The 14,980-nt window shown below is 39.7% G+C and overlaps 1 protein-coding gene across 3 annotated transcripts in view; it reads right to left on the bottom strand.

The window, feature by feature from the left end:
- Window positions 1-14,980, bottom strand: part of GNG2 (G protein subunit gamma 2) — a 121,541-nt gene that overhangs the window by 41,763 nt on the left and 64,798 nt on the right. Inside the window, exon 3 of one of the 3 annotated variants that reach the window (XM_070469129.1) lies at window positions 10,242-10,328. The exons of the other annotated variants lie outside the window; for them this stretch is intronic. Coding sequence (XP_070325230.1) covers window positions 10,323-10,328 — 6 coding nt within the window. The 3' untranslated portion in view covers window positions 10,242-10,322. Of the gene's footprint in view, window positions 1-10,241; window positions 10,329-14,980 lie in introns of those variants that run through there. 3 annotated transcript variants of the gene reach the window in all.

The raw sequence follows: 14,980 nt of genomic DNA, 5'->3' as shown, positions 1-14,980 counted from the left end.
CTCTGAACCAAGACCCTAACTTCACAGATTAAAAAACAAAGCAAAATGAACTGCCTTAGAAAATGCAGGTATAACCCAGTGTCAGAACCGAGAACTTAAATTTGGTTTTAAGATACCTAGTTAGATGTACTTTTCAGTTTCTTGAGTATTTCTAATGCTTTGGTACCCCCTACATTGGAAGCATTATAAAGGTTCAGATTTCTCACTAAGTTTCACAGCCTTCACACCCTCCATGTGTGGTCACCACAGAGAAACCCTATTAGGAGAATGGGAGGGGAAGTGGGGGGGTCAACGAAATAAAAATATCTTTCTCTCACTTGACCCCTCAATACCCTATGGTGATCACTACCCAACAGTGAGACATTCTAATGGATCAGACCAGAGAAACTGAGCTTGATTTTTCCAGCTTAGTTATATTTTGTACTATTTTTGTAAAGAATGTAAATAGCCAGAAAATTTGACTACAAAGGTTCCTTGATTAGTGAGTGAATAGTATTTGCTAAGCAGATCTCTACATTTTAATCAAATAGGTTTAATGTTGCATGAAGGGAGAAACAGATAATTGTGTAGATTTCCAAGGAGTTTTTTAGAGGCAATCTCTTTTTAGTAAATGTGGCGTCTGTGGATGGAAATATGGAGGAAAAGACAGAGGAGCATGAAAGTAACAGGCCATGACGATGCTTAATGAGCTGTCGGTCATGGCTCTCCAAGGTGTTCATGGTGTTCATGAAGAAAATGTGAGAACCAGTGGGGGCATATTACAGAGAGCGGTCAGTTCTGAGGCTACAGGTCTGGATGCAAGTTTCAACTTTGCCAAGAAATCTTTAAGAAGTCCTTTCGCTCCTTTGGGCCTCAGTTTCCTTTTCTGTAAAATGAAGATTGAGGTGAATGCTTGTGTGATTCCTTTCTAGTTCTTTCTGCTTGTTGTTCAAGAGATAGTCAAGTCACTCTTGTCACTCTCATCATTAAATCCCACAGCTCTACAACTCTTTCAACCTAGTTAAGTTTCAACCCAAATTCCAAAACTAAATGTTCAAGGAAAGCAGATAAATATGAAGAAAAGCCCCATGATGAAGAGAACAGGCTCTCCTGAAAGAAGGATTTCAAGCTTCCCATTCTCTCAAGTTCATTTCCTGTCTTTCCAGATTATTCTCACTGCACCCAGATTCTAAGAATTCAGGACACTCATCCATTGAGCCTGCTGCCTTTTCACTATCGCTCAAAACCCTCATGTCCTCATATGCCACCCTACCTGGCTTTTATTCCATGGTCTAGCATGAGGTCACTCCCTTTAAACGAACAGGAACTCTGCCTCTTTCTCCCTCAATCACACCAGCTGCTAAAATCCCCAACCCTGGTTGAATCCAACTCCCAACCTACCCTTAAGCAGCTAAGAGTGTTGAGTAAACAAATCATCACAAATTCACAGACATTAACTCAAAGTGGGTCCTTAGGGTTGTCCAGCTTTTCTACATTTCCTGAGTCAACTTTGAGTGACTTTTCTCATGCCTTCTCCTCCGTCCTTCAACCTCTAATATTTCTTTGCTCTCTCCATCCTCATTCTTAGCTGGTAACCTTCTAATCTCACTGAAAAACCAGCAGCATCCAGAGAACACCTATAGTCTACTATGACCAACCCTCCCAACCTATGTGTATCTGTACTTCTATGCTAACAAACTGCCTTCTCTTGGATGATGAACTGCCCGTGCTCTGATTTTCTTCTCTATCTTGGTGAGGCGCCCCTTCACTTCAGCCTGGGCTCCCATCCTTATCTACTAAAGGACTTGATCCTTGCCTTTTTTTTTTTTTTCATTTTCTCTTGCATCACCAATTTTCCTTTCCTCTTTATTGGAGCAATCACATCAGCGTACAAATATGCTAAAACATCTCCCATCTTCAGAAAAACAACAACGATAACATTTGTCCCATGACTCTGCATGCCCTCTGTAAACCCATTCTTCTTCTTTCCCTTACAGATGACCTGGAAAACGTCTCTGGCCTCTCTGTATCCATTTCTCTTCTTCCAATTCTTTCCTCTATTCACTCCAAATAGCATTTCCTCCAGCACTCTGTAAAAACTACATTTGTCTTGGTCACCAGCAGGTCCAGTTTCCAGTTTGTCAAATCCAATGGTCACTTCTCAGTCCTCATCTTACTTGACTTTGTTCTTAGCTTGCTGTGGTTGCTGTAACAAATTACCATAAACGTCATGGCTTGAAACTGCAGAAATTTACACACAGTTCTGGAAACTAGAAGTTCAAACTCAGTGCCACTAAGTGGAAATCAGAGCCATGATTTACCCTGGACTTTCCAGGAAAGAATCCATTTCTTGCTGCTTCCAGCTTCTGGTGGCTGCTGGCATTCTTTGACTTGTGGCCACATCAACCTGACGTCTGCCTCTGTGGTCACCATGCCTTCTCCTCCTCTTCTGTGTGTCATCTACCTCTGCCTCTCTCTTGTAAGGATACTTAACATTGAATTTTGGATCCACCAGGATAATCTAGGATGATGACTTCCTGTCAAGAACCTTAACTTAAGACTCTGTATCCTTATATGGTAATACTTGCAGATTCCAGGATTAGAACTTGATATCTTTGAGGGCTATTATTCAGCAACTATGGGGGCTTCCCTGGTGGTAAAGAATCTGCCTGCCAATGCAGGAGCCATGGGTTTGATCCCTGGGTAGGAAGATCCCCTGGAGAAGGAAATGGCAACCCACTCCAGTATTCTTGTCTGGGAAATCCCATGGACAGAGGAGCCTGGCAGGCTATAGTCCATGGGGTGGCAAAAAGAGTTGGACATGACTTAGCAACCAAACAACAACAACAACGTTCAGCAACTAAAACCTTCTAGCAACATTTAACGCAGTTATATTGCTTCCTTCTTCTTAAACACTTTTTCCATTTGACTTCAGGGAAGCGGCCCTTTCTTGATGATTGATTCATTCAAAATTGTGGCAAAAGGTATATAACAAAATCTACCATCATATCCATCTTTAAGTGTACAGTTTAGTAGTGTTAACCATATTCACACTGTTGTATAACAGATCCCTAGAAGTTTTTAATCTTGCAAAATATGCAACCCTATGCCCATTGAACAACTGCCCATTTCCCCCTCCCCCCTACCCCTTGGCAACCACAATTTTACTGTTTCTGTGAGTTTGACTACTTTAGATACTCTATGTAAGTGACAACATATAGTGTTTGACTTCTTGTGACTGGATTATTTTATTTAGCATTATGTCCTCAAGGTTCATCTATATTGCAGCATGTGGCAGGATTTCCACCCTTTTCCATTTCCGTATGACACTGTCTTCTCTGATTTTGCCCTTACTCCTTGCAGTCTACTCTTCATGTAGCAACTAGAGTGTTTGTTAATAAAAGGTAAGCCACAAGGAGTAAAAGCTCAGTTCTTTACAGGGTATATAAGAGCTAAACAACAAGGCCCATGGGCATCTCTCTGATTTCATCTTTCATCTTTTCACTCCAATGCAGCTACAGTGTCTCCTTGCTGTTTCCTAAAAATGGTGAGCCTACTCCTGTCTCAGGGCCTTTGTACCTCCCGGCCCCTCTAGAGTGCTCTTCTTAGAGTTGACCTCCTCACTTTATTCAGGTCTCTGCTCAAACACTAACTTATCAGAGGCCTTCCATGGCCTTCTTGTCTAAAAAAAAAATCACCCCTCCTTCTTACACCTCTCATCCCTTTTACCCAGTTTTATGTTCTTTCTTGGCATTTATCACAACCTGATGCATTTTATCTTTATTTTTTATGGCTCGTATTGCCTTCTAAAATATAAGCTCTCCGAGCACAGGGAGTTTGTCTGTTTTGATCACTGCTGAATCACTGGTGCCTACAACAGAGCTTGGCTCATGGCAGGCTTTAAATAACTCTTTGTAAAGTGAATGAATGAAGCACCTATAATACTTTTGTTCAAAGAATCATTTCCCAGAAAGGGGCTTGCTTTGTACCATCACTTATAGATGGGCTTTGAGAGTTTTTGTATTTTGGAACTTAAAAAAAATTACGGGACGTTAGCTTTAAATCAGGTTTTTTTGATGGACAATCTAAATGTTGCCCTTACCTGGAGGTGAGAGGATTTGACACTAACTTCCAGGTGATACTCCTGAGGCTTGTTTCATTTAATTTTAGGATATCAACATAAATAGAATGGTAAGTACAACAGTGGAAAGTTACCTTCAAGAACTCATATTGTATTTTCCACTATTTGGGGAAACACCTCTGAGGCAAACTAGAAACAGATTTGCAGATGAAGAAACAACAGAGAGATCAGATGACTTAACCAAGGTCACAGATGAGGACGGCAAGTCAATACTTAAGTCTCTGAGATCTAGTACTTTCACTAGAAAACCCCAGAAAATACAATCCTATTACTAGGTCTTTCCTGTGAAAATGACTAGTTTCTTCCACAAAGCCGGGCCAAACAGAGCTCACATCCACGACATTTTGCTCATGCTGCTGAGGATGGGTCAGGCTCATGGCTACTGTGTCCTCCATCACCAACGCACAGCATGACAGGCCTGAACAAGCATTTTGTGGTCCTGTTATTCTCTGTTATTCAATGCTGACTCTGCTGAAGAGGAATGAGTGTTCAGACCATACTTGTACAGTGTGCTAACCAAGAACGCCAAAGGAAGTATGCATGGAAGAGTCAGAAGAGCGATTCATTACTGGTTAGAGCATTATTCACTTGGCTGAGGGCGACGTACACGGTCATGCAGTTGAGGCTAAGATAAATGGGCCACTTCACAGACAGGCATGGTGATTAGCTGTCTGTATAGAAACATATTCTGGAATTTCTTGAGATAAATGCTTTCATTGCTGGTGAGTTTAAAGTTAGGATGATACATTTATTTCTGGCTGGCAAAAACATAACAACATCCTAGGAAATAGTTTTCAGAGGCATTGAAAATCTCCTATAAAAACTTTCATTATCTGTCAAACTGGCATCAGAGCAACCTACATCAATTACTACTGCCGGCCTCATCTTTCAAAACCAGCCTTCCCTCCTCCTTGCATTTTTCACCCTACCAAGCATAGAAGGATCAAGGGATGTGGTCTTCTCTCATCCTGAAGAATATTTCCATGACAGTCACACCAAAACTGAGTGGAAAAGCGAGGCAGACATCCTTTTAGTTTCAACACGTTCATTAACCTTACCCACACTCAAGTACTTTGGGTTCTAGAACACAAGGCTTGTATTTATGACTAATGCCTGGGTATTCTTTCTTTATCTTTTGCCTTGGTTGAAGAAGCAAATTCTGTTGGAGCTGCTAGAGAATTCTGCGGTTTATAGACACTCATTTTCAGAAACGCTGTGTGTCTTGAAAGGCTGCTTAGTGAGTGACTGGATTCTTACCACTAGCATACCTTTCCACTTCTTCGGCAAACGTCAGACGGGTCATGCAGATGCGGCGCACCCACCACCGAGGAGCAGACAAGAATGGGATGAACAGAAGTGGTCAGTGGCCCAGATAAAGCAGCTATTTAAAATAGCTGGAGGAGAAACAATAACTAGCTTTGCATCTACCCCAGCTTACTTGCTTGGCCATCATTCAGGTGACTCCTCATTAGGTAAATGAACCCAATTCATCTCATAGAAGTCTAATTAATACTCTGACATTACAGAGACACTGAAATTCCTGGGATTTGGTCCAAAAAAACCCTAACATCAATAGTCCCACTTGCTTGTGAAGTGCTTTTTATTCTAAGAGTTCCACGTATATACCAATGTCAGAACAGAATTTTACATAAAAGTCTGTAAAAGTTACTAAAGTTGTGGTCTGGTGAGGACAAAGAAAGCACACGGTTTATATGAATGGTGGTTTGGTTCATACCATTTACTGTGATGGTACAAACGCTGGCAAACTCAAACACCCAACAGGGACTTCAGAGGAGACTTGGTATTTCCATATAGTGTTCTGGTGTCATGACAAAACCTTATGAATTTAATTACACAAGGGGATCTATTTGTCATTTATGAAGAACACCAAAAAGACATAGTTCCAAAACTTCTAGTCTTCCTTTACCTAACAGATCATTCTTTCTCAACAACTGGGTGGCCTGATTTAATGTAACTGTCTATTACACAGAAATCTTGCCAGACTTCTGGCACTATCTCCTTTGGAATTCCAGTGTAATCAAGAGATTTCGGGTTTGCCTACTTAATGTGTCAAGCAGTACTGGAAGCCAGAGGTAGAACAGAGAACCAGACACAACTCAGTTTCCAAGGAGGTCACACTCTAAAGGTAAAGACAGACCCATAAATAGGCAATTTCAACATAGCATCTTGTGCACTATGATAGGAGAAAGCCCAGGGTATAACAGAGGCACCTAGGAAGGGCATCTAACATATTTATTTTCCATAAAGAGAAAAAGAAAAAAAAATTCGAGTTTATAGTACTCACATGAAATACAGTGATCTGTTAAGTAAGAATTTCTAAGTAGTGGGTAGTGGTTGCCAGGGGCTGGGAGTGAGGGATATGGGAAGACATCAGTCAAAGTGCATAAATGTCCAGCTATAAGACAAATAAGTTCTGGGAATCTAATGTGCAGCATGGTGACTATGGTTAACTATATTGAACTATATACTTAAAAATTGCTAAGAAAGCAGATTTTAAATGTTCTTAGAACATACATACACACAGAAAAGGTAATTATGTGAGGCAATAGATATGACTAATTTTTTTGTGGTAATTATTTCACAGTTATACATGTATCAAATCATTGCATTGTACATCTTGAACTTACACAATGTTACATGCAAACTGCAACTCCATAAAGCTAGAAAAAAAGAATCTGGTACATAAAGAGCCCCCCTGGAAAACAAAATAAGTACTAGTAAAAACTTGTTTCATAATACCTGTGTTGGGGACATTGTGATTCAATCATGAATAATAAAACACTAAAGTACCAAAAATAATAAGAATAATTTTTCTCTAGCTAATAAATGCAAAGCACTGACAGCATGCTCAGTACACAAGTACATAACTGGACCAAGTCATATAATTAAATGAAATAGTCCAAGTGAAAGTGAGAAAGGCATGGAACTTAATTTAAGTATGTGACAAAAGCTGATAAGAGAAGCAGAAAAGAAAGATGCCAACAGTCTTTTCCAGCTTTGGAAATAAATTGATAATTGATCCTCGGCCACATACATGATCAAGACAAACCGAATCAGTGGAAATGCAATTTGAGCCAGTGACACGAAGAATCAGACCCTCCTGACTTTGGAGTTCTAATATAGTTTACTGTTACTTATCCAATGGCAGCTAGGTCTTAATTGAACCAGAGACACTGAATGACACAAGAAAATCTGAATAAGAAGACTTTTAATACTGTAAAATTGGGAAAAGGGATCAGAGAAGAGTGGTGATTATAATTTGACATGACCTCAGCACCGAATAAGCAACAGACATTTGATCTCAGGCAAAACTATTTCCCATATTGCTGAACTGACTAGTCACTCAGAATTGTCTGACGAAATGGAACCACTAATGGTCAGAGGAGACAAAAAATGAGCCCAGCACAGCCCCGGAAGGAGAGAAGACTCTTCTCTTCATTAACAGCCCAAGGAAAGGAATCAGATGAAGTATGCTTGGCAACTTGACCCAAATTCAGACAGCATATCTGTCTCCACCTTCTGCCTCTTTCTGATTGGAGAAAACCTTATGAAAGGTGCCCACACATTGAGTTACTGATCAGACCACGAGTGAAAAGAATGAGCCTGAAAACAGAGAAATACAGACATTTGGCACTTAAATCCAAGTGTTTCCTCAAATGGATTATTATCTTTTGGTGATTTTAATACCAAGACTATTATTGTGAAAAGTGAGAGTGCATGTTGCTAACTCATGTCCGACTCCTTTGCGACCTCATGGACTGTAGCCCGCCAGGCTCCTCTCTCCATGGGATTTCCCAGGCAAGAATAGTATAGTGGGCAGCATTTCCTTCTTCAGGGGATCCTCCCAACTCAGGGATCAAATCCAGGTCTCCTGTATTGCAGGCAGATTCCTTACTGTCTGAGTCATCAGTGAAGCCCTGTTATAATTGTAACTATCATAAATGTTAGTCTAATTTTTATTGACTTAAAAATTATATCAATTGTTGATGAAGGGTAACAAAAGTAACCATTCAAAAAATCAGAATCTCTAACAGGGATCAGCACTGGAGTCACCATGCTCCTGTGTCAAAGACCATTTTGGGTCAGTCATATACTGGAACATGAAACTTTGGCCTACGTATCTGCCTACTACACCTCCCCCCCCCCCCCATTAGTCCAAAGCTCATTCTCGAGTCAGATATAAACCTTCTGTTGTTATCCTAACATAGGAATCTACTTCTGCCTATAATTTCTATGACTTGTTTAGAAGGGAAGAGATGGGATATTTTTAAAAGTTAAGATCTAAAATCCACTATTTTGCTATGCTCTTCATGATTTTTCTCTAAATAAACTTAAATGCGGTCAGTGAAGCAGAGGGTTAGAAGCAAACATAATGTCCAACTGAGGATTTCAGAAGATTTGGAAGACAGCAAAACAACCCAGTGTAACTTATCATGGCCAACAGCAGATCTAAGAGCTCACTAAATATGAACAGATCACTTTTAAAAAATGACGTTTTCATTCTCAACGTTCCGAGATCTCTGTTCTTCCCAAACCCTCCTTTAGCTTCCAAAATAAAAACACAATCCATTACTTCCTTGGATCCTTTCCCTTTTGGGCTCTACTCTGTCCTCCCCTCTCCAAGTATACTTAAGGCTTTTGATAAGAGAATTTGCATAAGAGAATCTGAGCAGCAGGCCCCAAGAAGGGCGTGTCCTCCGCACCTTCTCTGCTAAGGCCCTGCCGCCATGCCGCTGGTTGGAAGTACAGGGAGACACAGAACCCATCCAGCTTTAAAGTCACACTACTGTCTTCCAGTTGGATCCTTTGCCCTTATTCACTGGTTGAGTTTCTTAAATATTCAGCCTCAGTTTTGTCAACTGTCAAATGGAAATATGAAAGTGTCTAGTTCTTAGGGTTGCTGTGAGGTTAAATGAGTCATGTTTGCACAGTGCTAGAATAGTGCCCCATACACAGTACATGCTTAACAACCTCTGGCTGTTCTTGTGAAACCAGGGAGGAGAGACAGGCTGCACCAGCAGAAGGAAACCAGAGCATTACTTATTTTGAAAGCTAAGTGGGGCTAGTGTTGACCTATTTACAGTTTGGGCAGATCCTTGCTGTGAGAAATTTTATACTCAGAATTCCATGGTCTGTGTCTTGGGGTTGTCTAATAATTGAATGTAAGTATCATCTAAAGACTTTTTCCTCTATAGCGACTTGGGCCATCAGGGGCTATTTTGACTTCAAGTTCCCAATGCTGAACCACAGAGCAGAATTTTGTTCTGACATTTACTCATCTCTTTCTTCATCCTTCTCTCTCCTGATACGTGATAATTTCAAATACTGAAGTCATTCACTGAGGTAACACTATAGACCTGATCTTCTTAGATGGCTTATATTTCAAAATTTCCTCCCCCTACACAGTTCTTCATCTATTAACTAATACATTAGTAAAATTTATTACTAAGTATAATGATGTGCGATCTCGACTAAAATTATTCATAGGGATGACTGATATTTAAGTAATACTTCATCATTGACAAGAGGCCTCCCATGTACATTATGTCATTTTGACTTTGTAGCTGTACTGGGATGGCAAAGCAGATGCCATCATTCCCATTTTCAGACTAGGAAACTAGGGTTTAAATGAATGAACTGACTTCCTCTAGTCCACAAAACTGTTAAGTGGACCCTACGTTAGGAACTCGGGGCTTCTGGGTTGGTCTGAGAAGTGAATCATGACAGAAAGCTGGTGTTCAAAGTAATTCAATATAGTGAAACAAAGATATGAAAGACCAACAGTGTAAATAAAGAGATTTTTAAAAAGAGAGACCTGAAAAGACTATAGAACATATAATTACAGAATGAAGGTGGGGCTGGGCGTTTAACTGGCTTTGAGCAGAGAATCTTTCTGATTTTTGCTTCCCAGTGTCTCAGGCTATCTGCTGGGGTTGAGAGAAAAGAAGAAATCTGTGCCCCTAAAAATCTGGGCCTTTTCTTCTACAAGTAAGGGTTACATTCCATTTTTATCTTAAAGTCTCATCCATTTTGCATTCTATTCCATGTTTAATATAAAATTAAAAAAAATAAGATAGAGTGAAACTTTTACCATGTTAATTCTGGTACACGGTTGCATTCTCCCAGTTTATAAACGTGCTATGAAATTCAGGTGGAGTCCCACATACAAATGTGATTTCATCTAAATCTAAAACATACACATAATATAAAAATATATTTTAAATGTTTACATATTTTATATATTATAAAATTTATATATTTATGTTTTAAATATAGATACAAAATATATATATATTTATCAATATAGAATGGAAAAATGAAAATGTGTATACATATGTATTGTATATGTATGAAAAAAGTAAAACTATTTGATTTCACAGCTTCCAAAAAAATGTTGTGAGTCAGTAAAAGCAACCATCTCTTTACCCCCACAGTTCAGATTCAAGGTCTGGACTGTGTGATGACCTCTATGTAATTCTAACCTAAGACCCAAGACCAAGAGGGAACTCTCTCAGAATAGCTCTGCCTCACTTGGGGCACCACCCTGATGGTTCCAACAGGAAATGTCACAGACTAGTTTAGCAGGGTACCATTTTGTAGACCTGCAGCAAAAGAAACCTTAGGTTCTAACCATTTTCTACTTAATACCTATTATTTTCTCTGATCGGTTGTTATTTTTAAGTAAGGCATTTTATGAAAAATAGTCACTCTGTACAAGGGAAATCATTAAAGCAAGTTATTTGGTAGAAAGGACCGCCTTGCTCAGGAAACGTGCATTGGTCTGTTTAAAGGCAGAGCTCCTAGGGCTGCTCTGGGAGGGCGTCTGCAGGGCAGCGTGCACCCTTCCCTCCTCCTCCCCGGGTGCAGTCTTGGATGGAAATTAGCAGTTGCAGCCTGTGACTAGGCTCCATTGAGCTGTCCCACCCGCGGCTGCTCAGGAAGCACAGGCCAGCAAACAGAATGAAAGGGGCCTTTATAAATTGGAGTCAGTTATTTCTTAAGCAGACTCTCACATAAAGACTTTTTTGTTTCTTACTCTTTAGGAAAAACTGAGCTCCTTGTGAACAGTCTTTGGAGAGGGAGGAGAAATTGAAGATGGGGAGGAGGCTCATCAGAGATGCTACACGACTGGGAATGATGGAGGGGCAGTGGGAAGTACCGAAGGCTTTTCTGAGTAAATGTTCCCGTGTCTGGTGGCTGGTTGGGAGTGGGGTCCTGGTGCGTGGTCAGGGCTAAGAGGTGCTGGCTGGTCACAATCACTCAGGTCGATCTCTGCAAGGAACAATAAAGAGGAACCCTAGTGCCCTGGTCTCCAGAAAAATGTCAGGCGACTAGTTTTTCTCTAAGTAGAGTTAATTGTTTATCTTTTTTTCTTTGCTTTTTATCTAAAAAACTACATTTTTTCCCCCTGCTGTGCCACACAGTCGGAGAAGGCAATAGCACCCTACTCCAGTACTCTTGCCTGGAGAGTCCCATGGATGGAGGAGCCTGGTAGGCTGCAGACCATGGGGTCGCTAAGAGTCGGACATGACTGAGCGACTTCACTTTCACTTTTCACTGGAGAAGGAAATGGCAACCCACTCCAGTGTTCTTGCCTGGAGAATCCCAGGGATGGGGGAGTCTGGTGGGCTGCTATCTATGGGGTCTCACAGAGTCGGACACGACTGATGCGACTTAGCAGCAGCAATGCCACACAGTATCTTAGCTCCCAACCCGGGATCGAACTCATACCCCATGTAGTGGAAGGACAGAGTCTTAACCATTGGACCACCAGGAAAGCTACTATATATTAAATTTTACAAGATTCTCAAACAATTTTCTTCCTATCATACTATCCAAGTTTGTCTCTTTTTACTAAAGAAGCAAGATCTTCTAAACAAGTAGTCCCCAACCTTTTTGGCACCAGGGACCAGTTTTGAGGAAGACAATTTTTCCATGGACCGGGGCCTGGAGGATGGCTTTCGGACGATTCAAGTGGATTACATTTATTGAGCACTTTATTTCTACTATTATTACATCGGTTCCACCTCAGGTCATCAGGCATTAGACTCCAGAGGTGAGAACCCCTGTTCTAAACTATTTTGGATATCCCTCAATCTAAGGAATATGTAGGAAAAGGCTGTGTAGAGTTTTACAATTTGCCTTATTTAGCTATCACATGATTATACACATATGCACACAGGAAAAAAGATATATACAAGCTATCAATTCATTCTTTATTAATTAAATAATTCATAAAAATTCAGGTACCAACTGAATCCAGGTAGTATTTATGAAAATAGTACAAAGAAAAAAATGATACAATTTCAGAGATTTAAAAGCATGAAGAAATGAAGAGAAAAATGATGCTGCTTATTATAAATTAATATGCAGCAGATAGAAGTCAGCTAAAGTTAATGCTTATAATTTTTAAATGAACTTTTTTGTGATTTGAAAACTCCTTCCCAAGTTCAATTAATGAGGTCTCATTATGTTGCTTAAAAGAAAAAAACTCATTGCCTTAAAAGAATCCACATCTCAGCACCTTTAGTCCTGGTATTTATCTCTGCTGCCTTATGGTACTGGCTGCACTGCATGTGTGACAGAATTATGAAGTAAGCAATTTAATATCCTGTACATATCCCACACCCAGAGACTTAATTATCTCCATGTGTCCTAAGAAAGAAGAGGCCCTATGGGCATCCAACAGAGCATTCTATGGTTATAGCCCCTCTTCCAGCAATAAGAAATTGCCCCTTTAAACCATGCTGAAACAAAGGGAGGCGTGATAGGAATAGTGGAAATGTGAATCTTGGAACCAACACACTGTTCTGTTTATATGTTCACTCCAGTGTCTTGAGCATTCTGCTTCTATTGGAGTCTCATCCTTTGGAGATAATTTTCTTTCAGAGGATATTGATAATAGTAACACTCTTATTAAGCACTTACTATGAGGCAGCACTGCTCTAAGTTCTTAATTCACAGAGTTCTCCTGCTATGCAGTAGGTACTAATATTATCTTCCATTTTTGGAAATTAATGCACAGAGAAGTTAAGAACCTTATTCAAGTTCATAGTCAGTAGGTGACAGAGCTGGTATTTAAATCCTTACAATCTGGTTTCAGAGTCTGTACTAAATTATATACTATACTACATAGTCTTTTAAGACTTTGGATCTAAAAGGACTTCAGAAATTATCTCATTTTAATTCTCTCATTTTATAGAAGAAAGAATGAGATTCAGTGAAGTTAGGAGACTCATCTTAACTTAGGGACATACAGCAAGTTCAGCAGTCCACAGCAGAACCAACATCACTCCAATCCTAATGAAATTTGCACATACTGTTCTCTTCTCTCCCTGCCCCCTCCCTGATCCTTAGTAGAATTTAGGTCTTCCTAAAGATCTAGGAAGACCAACTCATTGGAAAAGTCCCTGATGCTGGGAAAGATTGAGGGCAGAAGGAGAAGAGGGCGTCAGAGGATAAGATGACTGTAAGCTCCATGAGGACAGGGGCTTTATCTGTTTTTATTTGCCTATAAATGTCTAGGACCCAGAATATAGGTGTCCAATTAATATTTGTTAAATGAACATACAATGAAAACTCAGCAACAGTTTTAAAAGATAATGTTAGGCTGCTCCATATTTTGCCTAACAGACATCTGTTTTTCAGTGCCTGTTACCTTTACCCAGTCAATGGACCACATCCATTCCCAAGGCTGAACATGTTCTAACAGTCAAAGTCTTAAGTAGCAGAGGCCTAGATGGCTCACAAATCTATCGGTCCAGAAACCTACTGAGTGGGACTGGCTATATTGTTAAACCTCAATCATCAAACTGGAAAGACCAGTCTAAAACATCTAAGTCATGGGATATACTGGGAGGAAAATGCATAACTGACCGTTGAATAGCTTGAGGGTTGGAGAGTAAAACCTCCTCACAGTTGAAAAATCGAGTATAACTTACAGTCACCCCTTCCTACACATGGTTCCTCTGTGTCCACAGTTTCAAATCTGAGGATTCAAACAATCACAGATTGTGTAGTACTGTAGTATTTACTATAAAAAAATCTGCTTATAAGTGGATCCATGTAGTCTTAACCCACATTGTTCAAGGGTCAACTGTATTACTTTTAAGTTTCAGGGTAACTTAAAGTATGTGAGCAGAGTTTTCTGCTAGATATTTCTCTGAAGACCTGCTTCAAAGACCAGATAAAATAACTTGTGTTTGGTATGTTCACTCTTTATATAGAAAGAGCTGTTTCAAAAGACCTTAAGGATCTCAAAAACAGATTATTCTTTTAATACTTTAAATGTTACTCCTACAATCTTGCTTACACATTACTGCATTATAATCACTTGCATTATTATCCACAAAGAAAAACTTTGCTGAGTAAAATTAAATGTCAATCCCATCACTATCTGAAATGAAACCAACTATGAATTAATGGAATTTAAATTAACAAAGCTTTTACTCTAGCTGAATTATAAAAAGTTTTCTAACTTCTATTTCCTTAATGATGATATATAAGAATTTCTCCAAAAGATAATGCCTTGTTTTTTAAATCTTTCACAATGAAGACAACATAGTCAAACAAGCAGCGTTAATTTTGTGCGTTAAGTAACCAATATGCTTTAGTTTCTATTCTATAGCTGGATCTGAGTAAAAGCTGTCTTATTTCTGTGTAATATGTGTTAGTACATTTATTTAGTTACTTATTTTGAAAAGTGTAAGTTACTGGAACGTGAAAGTGTGAAACTGAAAGTCGCTCAGTTGTGTCCAACTCTTTGCAATCCCACGGACTGCATAGTCCATGAAATTCTCCAGGCCAGAATATGGGAGTGGGTAGCTGTTCCCTTCTCCA

This window comes from Odocoileus virginianus, chromosome 6 (genome assembly GCF_023699985.2).
Source record: "Odocoileus virginianus isolate 20LAN1187 ecotype Illinois chromosome 6, Ovbor_1.2, whole genome shotgun sequence".
NCBI lineage: Eukaryota > Metazoa > Chordata > Mammalia > Artiodactyla > Cervidae > Odocoileus > Odocoileus virginianus.
The sequence above is the reverse complement of the archived record's forward strand: the minus strand, read 5'-3'. Positions and strand labels throughout refer to the sequence as shown.